The sequence below is a fragment of the Corella eumyota genome, chromosome 7 (genome assembly GCF_963082875.1).
Source record: "Corella eumyota chromosome 7, kaCorEumy4.1, whole genome shotgun sequence".
Lineage (NCBI taxonomy): Eukaryota > Metazoa > Chordata > Ascidiacea > Phlebobranchia > Corellidae > Corella > Corella eumyota.
The window spans coordinates 9231665-9245234 of record NC_137496.1 but is presented as its reverse complement, the minus strand read 5'-3'; the positions used below and the strand labels follow the sequence as shown (position 1 = coordinate 9245234).

The following is a 13570-nucleotide window of genomic DNA, read 5'->3' as shown; positions in this document are numbered from 1 at the left end:
AGAGAATCGCCCGAAAAGGAAAAAGGACGCGCAGTCTATTTTTGTTTTTAGTCATCGAAAAACTGACATGTCGTTTGTTGTTTACGTTAATATTTGTTTTAATATTAATAGTCTCTAATAGTTGTACGCCTAATATGGGAGATTCGAATAATGTACAAGTAAAAGATGTTGAATGTAACGTGTCTTTGTCAGGAACAAGCGGTTGTAGCAGCGAAATTTCGGAGAATTTGGACGAAAATGCTAACTGTTTGCAGAAAGAACTGGAACGAATTAAAACGGTAAAATTGTTGTTATTTTTTTATTAATTTACTGTAGTGCTTTTTAGTAAGACACTAACTGGTAAAATTTTCTGCCAAGTTACTCTATTCGTGCTGTTGAAGTTTTGTCTAGGTAAATTTTTTTACATATAGAATAACAAAAATTAAAATTAACTTTTTGACATTTTACAGTTTTTAACATCATTTTTAAATACTAAATGCCAAATTTCATATCATATTGCTGAGGCCTGGGTTTGTTGACTATGCCGTAACATTTTTTTCGTATATATCTTTATCCTCGATTTGGGAAAGTCGAATGTGGACACAAACATAAAGAAATATCAGTTACTCCAAACCAGTCTCGAGTTGCCTGTGGCAGTTTGGGATATTATATAAATTATAATTGTCCGGTAATTTCGCAGCTGATTAAGTGCTGGCTCAACACAAGTTCATACTGTTTATATCGCCTTACTCAAAGGCGCTACAGCATTAGAGCAGTTGGGATTGAACCCACGACCTCATGTGGTGTAGCAAGTGTTCTGACCACTACACCACGCTACTGGTTGTTTAAAATCTTTATGTAAATATTATTATTTATGGCATGTTTTAAATTATAAAATTGATTTTGTAATTTTTTTCTGATGCGTTAATGTAATATTTATTATCTTGTTATTTATGTTAATGAATGTGTAAAAAAAGACAATTTGAGTCTAGGGCGGTGTAACAATTTTACCCTATGTTAAGGCCATGTACTTAATGTCATTACTACATTAAAAATAAAGATATATGTAAAAAATAAGGGTGTCATGTGTTTTGGCTTAAGGTCCTCTTTTTTTTAAGAACACTAAAAAATAAATGATTTTAAACTTTTACATTATCTAAATGAGATTAAGATACTGGCAGCGTGGTGTAGTGGTATGAACACTTGATACACCATGTGAGGTCAGGGGTTTAATCCCCTTTGCTCTTATGCTAAAGCGCCCTTAAGAAAATCAATATAATCAGTGTAAACTCCTGCTAAGCCAGCACCTGAGAAACAAGCATAATTATAATGTATAATATCTCAACTGCCACAGGCAATTCAAGACTGGGTCGGGGTAACAGTTGTTACTCTATGTTTAGGTTGTGCATTTCACCTTCCCACATCAAAGATAAATTATAAATAACAAAAAATTACTCTATGAATGTTGATTTTTTTTTACTTTTCTAGGAATTAAAAGCCAAGAAAACAGAATGCGACAATTTAAGAAATATTCGTGAAAAAGTCGAATCAGAATTAGAAGATTTAACAGTTAGTTTGTTCGAGGAAGCCAACAAAATGGTGTACGACGCTAATTTAGGTCGTCATAAAATGGAGAAAAAATTAGCAGAGGCCAATGGAGAGGTAAAAAAATTGTATTCTTTTTTTTTATCTCTTGCTATAATATGGTCTAAAATATATTTTGTAGGGATGGGCTGAAATCCAAATTACTCGGATTCGATGAGCCCGAGTATTTTGTCTCAATACTCGGCCGAGTCCGAGTACTCGGTTATGACGTCATTTGAACGTATATAACTGGTTACGAGAATCTTTCCCGCATAATTTTAAAACTGCAAAATTTGCCAAAAAACACGTTTATGGTTTATAAAGTATTTAACGTTGGCAAAACTACCTACCACTGATAGCAATATCATTTTAAGTCTAAATGAAAATGTAAAAGTCTCAAATTTATTATGCATAAAAAATGCTAGACGAGCACGAGTATTAAAATATTCTTAATACTCGGACCGAGTACTCGAACTCGGATTCGATTGGCCCATCCTTAATATTTTGTCTGTTGTTTTTATCAATTGTGCAAATGATTTAACAAAATAACTGTGTGGGCATTTTTTTGTTGTTGTTGTTTGTTTTGTTGTTTTCTTGTTGTTTAGTAATTTTTAGGTGAAGTCATTGAATTTCCAACTGTTGGTCATATTAGTTAGGTTTAATATTTGTTTATCCTTGATGTGGGAAGGTTGACTTCACAACCTAAGCATACAGTAACATTTGTTACCCTGACCCGGTCTTAAAATGCCTTTTGCAATTTGGAATATTATAGATTATAATTGCCCAATATTTAAGCTGCTGATTAGTGTTGGCTCAGCAGGAGTTCATACCGTTTATAGTGCCTTACTTAAGGGCACTACAGCATGAGAGCATTGGGGATTAAACCTAGGATCTCAAGTAGAGAAGCCAAGAGTTCTTACCACTATACCACGCAGCCAGTTACTATAATTGTATTTTTTATTTATTATTATTTTTTTTAAATCTTTAATTATTGCTATATATATTATCTGAGTTCCCCTTTAAATTTAAGTTATATACTATGTTAGATTGAAGCTTTACAAACAGAGGTAAATGCATTAAAGTCTCTTGTTTTAACTTCTACGCCCAGTTGTCCAAATCCAAACTCCCATCCACAATTATTAAAGAAGAAAGCAGGTGAAAACTTTTTTGATTTTATAATTATACTTTTTTTGGCAATCAAATTTTTTTATTTAAGTTTACCTTTTTTAATAAACTGTTACACATTTTTTTCAAGAATACTAAATATATATTTTAATTAAATATTTTTTTTTAAATTATTAATTTACCAAAATTCAGGTCAATTTTTTTTGAAAAATTAAAAGGGTATTTCCCAGAAGAGTGGTTGGGGTTAGGGTGGGGTTTAATATAAAAATGCATTTTTTTGGTAATATGCCAGTAAATTTGGCAAAAAAAAACACATTTAGTGTCTTACCAGTAAATTTAATGAGATGGTAACATTGGGGATCGAACCCTTGATCTCATGTTATGATACCAAACAGTTTAATGAAGTTATTTTTTTATCAGTTCCTTCGCCGAAGCGATTTTCGCTTCGTAAACATTTCAACAGCATTGAGTTTACGCCAAAAAAGAGATCGCCAGAGATTGTTGAAGAACCTAAAGTTGAAACCGATCCAACTCCTAAAACAACTTCAAAAATGAGTAAAGAGGTAAGAAAATATTTTTAATACATGGTATATACATCTTAATTTAAAAAAATATAGCAAAATTTAAGTCATACTTTTTAATTAACCGGCAGCGTGGTGTAGTGGTAAGAACACTTGCTACACCACACATGAGATGGTGGGTTCAATTCCCACTGACCTCATGCTGTAGCGCCCTTAAGCAATGCGCTATAACCGGTACGAACTCCTGCTGAGCCAGCACTTAATCAGCAGTGTAATTATCGGGCAATTATAATCTATAATATTCAAAACTGCCACAGGCAACTTGAGACTGGGTCGGAGTAACTGATGTTACTCTATGTTTAAGTCGCGCATTCGACTTTCCCACATCGAAGATAAAGAAGAAGATATATATATACAATTTTACATAAAAATTGAAACAAATATGTTTGGTTTATTAATAACTTGAATGTGTTTATTTTTTTATTTAATTATATTAACATTGCTTACTTTACTGGCAGCATGGTGTAGTGGTTAGAACACTTGACCTTACTACATGAGGTCCTGGGTTTAATCCCTACTGCTTTTATCCAGTAGTACCCTTAATGATAAAAATGGTACAAACTTTTATGATAAAAATGGTACAAACTTTTGCTTAGCCAAAAAAATAGGCAGAATATTTATCAGGAAACTATATTAAATAATATCCCAAACTTCATGAGGTCCTGTGTTTAATCCCTACTGCCTTTATCCAGTAGTACCCTTGAATATCAGGTAATTAAAATCAACAATATCCCAAAACTGCCAAAGTTAACTTGAGACTGGTTTGGGGTAACAAATGTTACTTTATGTTTAGTCTGTGAAGTTGACCTTCCTACATCGAGGATAAATAAATACAAAAAATTTCATTGTGTTAATTTTGCAGACAGACTTTTTAGTTTACGAAGAAATAATAGAATGGTTCGACAACTTACCATCCCTAAACACAACATCAAATAAAAACTTTTGCGATTGTGATGACGACCAGCTTCCAAAATTGGATTTAAGCGAATGCGTTACAGTTAAAACGTCGGATTTTTTCGACAGAGTTTGTCATCAAGATATCCTACCCTGCCTGGCTTTTTGTAATATTGATATATTGCCCGAAATTTCAAAATGTATACATCAGAATAATTTATGCGTGGAGGCATTGCCGCATCTTGAAAAACCTGAGTGAGTTATAGTTTTTTTTAAATTTTTGAATCAATAATTAGTACCCTCCAAAAATATGGTAATCTTTTAATAAAGGCACATGGATATACATTTGCTAAAAGCATAATGTTGTGGTTAGAACACTTGGCTTTACTACAAGAGGTGCTGGGTTTGATCCCTACCACCTTAATGGTGTAATATCATTAAGTTAAAAAAAACGGCAGCGTGGTCTACACATGAGGTCGTGTGTTCAATCTCCACTGCTCTCATGCTGTAACGCCCTTGAGTAAGGCGCTATAAACGGTATGAACTCCTGCTGAGCCGCACTTAATCAGCAGCATAATTATTGGGCAATTATAATCTCTAGTATCCCAAACTGCCACAGGCAACTCGAGACTGGGTCAGAGTAACTGATGTTACTCTATATTTAAGTTGCGCATTCAACTTTCCCACATTAAGGATAAAGATATATACAAAAAAAAGTAAAGCGCTTTAGATGGTATAAACTCCTGCAAAGCCAAAAATTAATCGGCAGATTAATTATCAAACAATTATAATCAATAATATTCCAAACTGTCAAAGTCTACTCAAGGCTGGGTCGGGGTAACTGAAGTTATTTTTTATTAAGTTTTTCATTCATAAAAAAACTGTTAAATTATATATCGCAATTAAATTTTCACTATTATTATTTAAATTAGGGAAAAATTATTTTGATTGTGCATTCATAAATTTCTAAAATTAAATATTCTTAAACCTTTTTTAATCATGTAATGATTAATGATTGGTATGTTAATTAATCATGTTTACATACTGTGTCAGCATGACTATAAAAACATAGTTGGCACGATTGACTTATGATATTGGATTAATAACTCTAACATATCTTTAAAGTAGTGTAAATTTAGTCAATTTTTTTTCCTATTTATTTATCCTTTGTGTAGAAAGGTTAACTTCACAGCCTAAACATAGAGTAACATTTGTTGCCCCAACCCAGTCTTGGGTTGACTGTGGTAGTTTTAGATATTGTAAATTATCTATGCTCGATAATTAAATTCATTTATCAAAAAAAAGCTATTTTTTTGTATTTTCAATTTTTTGTTAAATTTACAATTTAAAAAAATCTTTTTTTAATGGGCAATATAAAGTAGGAAATCATAAAAAAGCATAAATGAATCTTATGACTAATCAAGAATCAAACAATAATATAGTTTCCTGAACTAGTTTCAAAACTAAAGTATCGGCCTAAATTATTGCCCTACAATTTTTTTTTATGTTATTTTTTTCCCTTAAAGTCATATATTAGCGATATTTTTATACTCAAAAATTGATAAAGTTGGTGTCACTGAACACAAAAATGATTTTAACTTTAAATAATTTCACCTACTTTTCAAGTTATACAACTTAAAAAAAAAAATTAAAATTAATTAAAAAAAGAAAAGGGAAGCCCTGTTTGTGATGACATAGAAAGTACTAGCGTGTATATATTCACTACGCTACTTAGTACTTTCTATGTCACATGAAAAAATATGGTAACCTGTTTCTTTATGTTAATCATTTTCTAGTATTTTTAAGAATTAAATTGTAAGTGCCACAGACATTTTTTAAAGGTTCTAAAGCCATTTTATGATTCATTGTCAACCATACTAACGTCCAAATACATCATTTACAAAATTACAAAACTCTGTAACATAACACTTTAATAATTTTGTTTGTATTTATTTAATTTTATCCTCAATGTGGAAAGGACGCCTTATTGGTCTAAACATAGAGTAACATCCGTTACCTTAACTCAGTTTTGAGTTGACTTGGCAAATAAAAAGATTAATGATTATATTTGAGAATCTAATGCTTGGTTTTCAGGCTAGCAGGAGTTTATATCGTTTATAGCGCCTTACTTGAGGGTGCCACTACAGTATGGAAGCATTGGGATTGAACCCAAGATCTTCTGTAGTACAACCAGGTGTTTTAACCACTACACCACCCTGCCCGCTAATTAATACCAATGTTTTTTCAACAAATTTTATATTTATTAAAGTTTAAAATCGATTCTTTTTTTAGGAAATGTACTCTTTCTGGAGTTAAGACGTACTGCAAACATAGAATAAAACTGGGGGACAATGAGACGTGGTATCCTATCTCACAATCTTCTAGAAATAGGGTAATTATTTTATTAAATACTTTTACCCATACCTTGTGTTACCCATCATAACTCACTCACACCTTGTGTTACCCATAACTTACCCATACCTTGTGTTACCCCTAATGTACCCATACCTTGTGTTACCCATAACTTACCCATACCTTGTGTTACCTATAACTTACCCGCACCTTGTGTTACCCATAACTTACCCATACCTTGTGTCACCCATAACTTATCCATGCCTTGTGTTACCCATAACTTACCCATACCTTATGTTACCCATAACTTACCCATACCTTGTGTTACCTATAACTTACCCATACCTCGTATTACCCATAACTTACCCATACCTTGTGTTACCCATAACTTACCCATACCTTGTGTCACCTATAACTTACCCATACCTTGTGTTACCCAAGACTAACTCATACCTTGTGTTACCCATAACTTAAGCACACCTTGTGTTACCCATAACTTAAGCACACCTTGTGTTACCAATAACTTACCCACACCTTGTGTTACCCATAACTTACCCATACCTTGTGTTACCCATAACTTACCCATACCTTATGCTACCCATAAGTTACCCATACCTTGTGTTACCCATAACTGACCCACACCTTGTGTTACCCATAACTTACCAATACCTTGTGTTACCCATAACTTACCAATACCTTGTGTTACCCATAACTTACCAATACCTTGTGTTACCCATAACTTACCCATACCTTGTGTTACCCATAACTTACCAATACCTTGTGTTACCCATAACTTACCCATACCTTGTGTTACCTATAACTTACCCATACCTCGTGTTACCCATAACTTACCTATACCTTATGCTACCCATAACTTACACATACCTTGTGTTACCCATAACTTAAGCACACCTTGTGTTACCCATAACTTAAGCACACCTTGTGTTACCCATAACTTACCCATACCTTTTGTTACCCATAACTTACCCATACCTTGTGTTACCCATAACTTACCCATACCTTGTGTTACCCATAACTTACACATACCTTGTGTTACCCATAACTTACCCATACCTTGTGTTACCCATAACTTACCCATACCTTGTGTTACCCATAACTTACCCATACCTTGTGTTACCAATAACTTACCCATACCTCGTATTACCCATAACTTACTCATACCTTGTGTTACCCATAATTTACCCATACCTTGTGTTACCCGTAACTTACCCATACCTTGTGTTACCCATAACTTACCAATACCTTGTGTTACCCATAACTTACCCATACCTTGTGTTACCCATAACTTACCCATACCTTGTGTTACCAATAACTTACCCATACCTCGTATTACCCATAACTTACTCATACCTTGTGTTATCCATAACTTACCCATACCTTGTGTTACCCGTAACTTACCCATACCTTGTGTTACCCATAACTTACCAATACCTTGTGTTACCCATAACTTACCCATACCTTGTGTTACCCATAACTTACCAATACCTTTTGTTACCCATAACTTACCCATACCTTGTGTTACCCATAACTTACCCATACCTTGTGTTACCCATAACTTACCCATACCTTGTGTTACCAATAACTAACCCATACCTTGTGTTACCTATAACTTACTCATACCTGGTGTTACCCATAACTTACCCATACCTTATGCTACCCATAACTTACACATACCTTGTGTTACCCATAACTTAAGCACACCTTGTGTTACCCATAACTTACCCATACCCTGTATTACCCTTAATTATACCTTGTGTTACCAATAACTTACCCACACCTTGTGTTACCCATAACTTACCCATACCTTGTGTCACCCATAACTTATCCATGTCTTGTGTTACCCATAACTTACCCATACCTTATGTTACCCATAACTTACCCATACCTTGTGTTACCTATAACTTACCCATACCTCGTATTACCCATAACTTACCCATACCTTGTGTTACCCATAACTTACCCATACCTTGTGTTACCCAAGACTAACTCATACCTTGTGTTACCCATAACTTAAGCACACCTTGTGTTACCCATAACTTAAGCACACCTTTTGTTACCCATAACTTACCCATACCCTGTATTACCCTTAATTATACCTTGTGTTACCAATAACTTACCCACACCTTGTGTTACCCATAACTTACCCATACCTTGTGTTACCCATAACTTACTCATACCTTATGCTACCCATAAGTTACCCATACCTTGTGTTACCCATAACTGACCCACACCTTGTGTTACCCATAACTTACCAATACCTTGTGTTACCCATAACTTACCAATACCTTGTGTTACCCATAACTTACCAATACCTTGTGTTACCCATAACTTACCCATACCTTGTGTTACCCATAACTTACCAATACCTTGTGTTACCCATAACTTACCCATACCTTGTGTTACCTATAACTTACCCATACCTCGTGTTACCCATAACTTACCTATACCTTATGCTACCCATAACTTACACATACCTTGTGTTACCCATAACTTAAGCACACCTTGTGTTACCCATAACTTACCCATACCTTGTGTTACCCATAACTTACCCATACCTTGTGTTACCCATAACTTACGCATACCTTGTGTAACCATTAACTTACCCATACCTTGTGTTACCCATAACTTACACATACCTTGTGTTACCCATAACTTACCCATACCTTGTGTTACCCATAACTTACCCATAACTTACCCATACCTTGTGTTACCAATAACTTACCCATACCTCGTATTACCCATAACTTACTCATACCTTGTGTTACCCATAATTTACCCATACCTTGTGTTACCCATAACTTACCCATACCTTGTGTTATCCATAACTTACCCATACCTTGTGTTACCTGTAACTTACCCATACCTTGTGTTACCCATAACTTACCAATACCTTGTGTTACCCATAACTTACCCATACCATGTGTTACCCATAACTTACCAATACCTTTTGTTACCCATAACTTACCCATACCTTGTGTTACCCATAACTTACCCATACCTTGTGTTACCCATAACTTACCCATACCTTGTGTTACCAATAACTAACCCATACCTTGTGTTACCCATAACTTATCCATACCTTATGTTACCCATAACTTACCCATACCTTGTGTTACCTATAACTTACCCATACCTGGTGTTACCCATAACTTACCCATACCTTATGCTACCCATAACTTACACATACCTTGTGTTACCCATAACTTAAGCACACCTTGTGTTACCCATAACTTACCCATACCCTGTATTACCCTTAATTATACCTTGTGTTACCAATAACTTACCCACACCTTGTGTTACCCATAACTTACCCATACCTTGTGTCACCTATAACTTACCCATACCGTGTGTTACCCATAACTTACCCATACCTTATGCTACCCATAACTTACACATACCTTGTGTTACCCATAACTTAAGCACACCTTGTGTTACCCATAACTTACCCATACCCTGTATTACCCTTAATTCCACCTTGTGTTACCCATAACTAACCCATACCTTGTGTTACCCATAACTTACCCACACCTTGTGTTACCCATAACTTACCCATACCTTGTGTCACCTATAACTTACCCATACCTTGTGTTACCCATAACTTACCCATACCTGGTATTACCCTTAATTCCACCTTGTGTTACCAATAACTTACCCATACCTGGTATTACCCTTAATTCCACCTTGTGTTTCCCATAACTTACCCATGCCTTGTGTTACCCATAACTTACCCATAACTTACCCATACCTTGTATTGCCCTTAATTACACCTTGTGTTACCCATAACTTACCCATACCTGGTATTACCCTTAATTCCACCTTGTGTTACCCATAACTTACCCATACCTTGTGTTACCAATAACTTACCCATACCTTGTGTTACCCATAACTTACCCATACCTTATGTTACCCATAACTTACCCATACCTTGTGTTACCTATAACTTACCCATACCTCGTGTTACCCATAACTTACCCATACCTTATGCTACCCATAACTTACACATACCTTGTGTTACCCATAACTTAAGCACACCTTGTGTTACCCATTACTTACCCATACCTGGTATTACCCTTAATTCCACCTTGTGTTACCCATAACTTACCCATACTTGGTATTACCCTTAATTTCACCTTGTGTTACCCATAACTTACCCATACCTGGTATTACCCTTAATTCCACCTTGTGTTACCCATAACTTACCCATACCTGGTATTACCCTTAATTCCACCTTGTGTTACCCATAACTTACCCATACCTGGTATTACCCTTAATTCCACCTTGTGTTACCCATAACTTACCCATACCTGGTATTACCCTTAATTCCACCTTGTGTTACCCATAACTTACCCATACCTGGTATTACCCTTAATTCCACCTTGTGTTACCCATAACTTACCCATACCTTGTATTACCCTTAATTTCACTTTGTGTTACCCATAACTTACCCATACCTGGTATTACCCTTAATTCCACCTTGTGTTACCCATAACTTACCCATACCTGGTATTACCCTTAATTCCACCTTGTGTTACCCATAACTTACCCATACCTGGTATTACCCTTAATTCCACCTTGTGTTACCCATAACTTACCCATACCTGGTATTACCCTTAATTCCACCTTGTGTTACCCATAGCTTACCCATACCTTGTGTTACCCTTAACTTACCCATACGTGGTATTACCCTTAATTCCACCTTGTGTTACCCATAACTTACCCATACCTGGTATTACCCTTAATTCCACCTTGTGTTACCCATAACTTACCCATACCTGGTATTACCCTTAATTCCACCTTGTGTTACCCATAACTTACCCATACCTGGTATTACCCTTAATTCCACTTTGTGTTACCCATAACTTACCCATACCTGGTATTACTCTTAATTCGACCTTGTGTTACCCATAACTTACCCATACCTGGTATTACTCTTAATTCAACCTTGTGTTACCCATAACTTACCCATACCTGGTATTACCCTTAATTCCACCTTGTGTTACCCATAACTTACCCATACCTTGTGTTACCCATAACTTACCCATACCTGGTATTACCCTTAATTCCACCTTGTGTTACCCATAACTTACCCATACCTTGTGTTACCCTTAACTTACCCATACCTGGTATTACTCCTAATTCCACCTTGTGTTACCCATAACTTACCCATACCTGGTATTACCCTTAATTCCACCTTGTGTTTTCCATAACTTACCCACGCCTTGTGTTACCCATAACTTACCCATACCTTGTATTACCCTTAATTCCACCTTGTGTTACCCATAACTTACCCATACCTGGTATTACCCTTAATTCCACCTTGTGTTACCCATAACTTACCCATACCTGGTATTACCCTTAATTCCACCTTGTGTTACCCATAACTTACCCATACCTGGTATTACCCTTAATTCCACCTTGTGTTACCCATAACTTACCCATACCTTGTATTCCCCTAATTACACCTTGTGTTACCCATAACTTACCCATACCTTGTATTGCCCTTAATTACACCTTGTGTTACCCATAACTTACCAATATCTTGCAAAAGCTAGCAGTATAAAAAGCAAAAATTTAACCCAGTATCTTATGCAATTAAACCAATTGTTTTACCTACTACGCTGCCAGTTTAGACCACATTATTGTCTTCATCGCAAAGCATGTTTACAATGGTGTATAAAAAATTATTTTATTTACCATCCTTAATTATATTTTCTGGTTTTTAGATTACAACAGTCTGCGATTTTTTACAATATATTCGTTACTTGAAGCAAGGAATTGTAAAGCACAACAGTAAGTATATTGTAAATGACTTTTTAAATAACATTTTATAAAATAAGGTTTGGAGAATAATATTTTAATTGAACAAAAATATTTCTGGCATTTTAATCTAATAGTTACAACTGTAAATTTTGACAGAAAATTTTTTTCTTATAATTTCTAAATTTGCTAGTAAAAGCATCATTTTTTATATGTATTCTCAATGTGGGAAGGTTGACTTAACACCATAAACATAGAGTCACATCAGTTACCCTGACCCAGTCTTGAGTTGCCTTTGGTGGTTTGGGATATTATTAAACATAATTTTCTGATAGTTAATTTGCTGATTGTTTTTTTTGGCTCAGTAGAAGTTTATAATATTTATAGCGCCTTACTTAAGAGTGCTACAGCATAATAGTGGTGGGAATCGAACCAAGGACCTCATGTGGTAAAGTCAGGAGTTCTAACCACTACACCATGCTGCCAGTTGTACTTTTAAAATTTATTTACATGTACATATATATATTTATATATTTTTTGTATTTTAGTTTCACAAATATATTCTGAGGTAGTGAGACTGAGAATGGAAATGACAATCGCACGTCTCGGATTTTACTAAAAAAATTTTACCGAATATTTATATTGTTACTGCCAACATCTGTATTTGTAGAATCACTATATTTGTCAAATCAGTCTTTTTTGTAAATTCAAGTATATTTAAAAGTAAATTTGTAAACCAAAAGCATTTTTTTGTATTTTTTGATTATTTTTGTGTCTGTATTTAAAATTTTTAAGTAGGTTTTTAAAAATGCAATAGATTATTTATGCTGCTTGTGTTAATTTTGTAAATTTTGATGTTTTTTTGCAACCAAAATATAAACTTGCCTTAACTTACATTAAACTTGCCCACTACTGCCTTAAATTTTTTTTTTTGTAAAATTTTTGGGTTTTCTGTTTTTTTTTTGAATTGAAATTGCAATATATTACCTCTTAGATTTTTTTGCAATATTTATGTACCATTTAATAGCATTAGCAGTAGTTCTCTTCCTGCGTACTAAAAATTCTGCCTTGAAAAGATTAAAATATATTTGTATTTTTTTTAAATATGTACACAAAGTTTTTTTAAATTTTTTTTTTAATTGTTTTGTATGTCTATTTTTCGTTGTTAAAATGGCAGTGTTATTTGTTATATATATATTTTTCATGTATATTATATTCATTAAAAGTTTTACAAAACTTATTTTTAAAAAGTTATTCTATTTTTTTTTTTGGTGTTT

At 34.3% G+C, this 13570-nt stretch overlaps 1 protein-coding gene across 1 annotated transcript; it reads left to right on the top strand.

Annotated features, from left to right (window-relative positions):
* Positions 1 to 6: 6 nt before the first annotated feature.
* Positions 7 to 13444, top strand: LOC145759688 (guanine nucleotide exchange factor for Rab-3A-like). The gene is made up of 8 exons (XM_082573537.1): positions 7 to 278; positions 1468 to 1641; positions 2610 to 2718; positions 3109 to 3251; positions 4132 to 4418; positions 6456 to 6555; positions 12260 to 12326; positions 12842 to 13444. Exons 1-8 carry the CDS (start codon positions 135 to 137, stop codon positions 12910 to 12912), a joined length of 1095 nt encoding a protein of 364 aa, XP_082429663.1. The 5' UTR covers positions 7 to 134; the 3' UTR covers positions 12913 to 13444.
* The last annotated feature ends 126 nt before the right edge of the window (positions 13445 to 13570 follow it).

What these genes read in the sequence shown, in the direction of transcription:
- LOC145759688 (XM_082573537.1), top strand. Translation starts at nt 135, where the DNA reads ATGGGAGATTCGAATAATGTACAAGTAAAAGATGTTGAATGTAACGTG. An exon ending in TAGCAGAGGCCAATGGAGAG is followed by an intron (nt 1,642 to 2,609) that starts GTAAAAAAATTG and finishes ATACTATGTTAG; the next exon opens with ATTGAAGCTTTACAAACAGA. An exon ending in CACAATCTTCTAGAAATAGG is followed by an intron (nt 6,556 to 12,259) that starts GTAATTATTTTA and finishes TCTGGTTTTTAG; the next exon opens with ATTACAACAGTCTGCGATTT.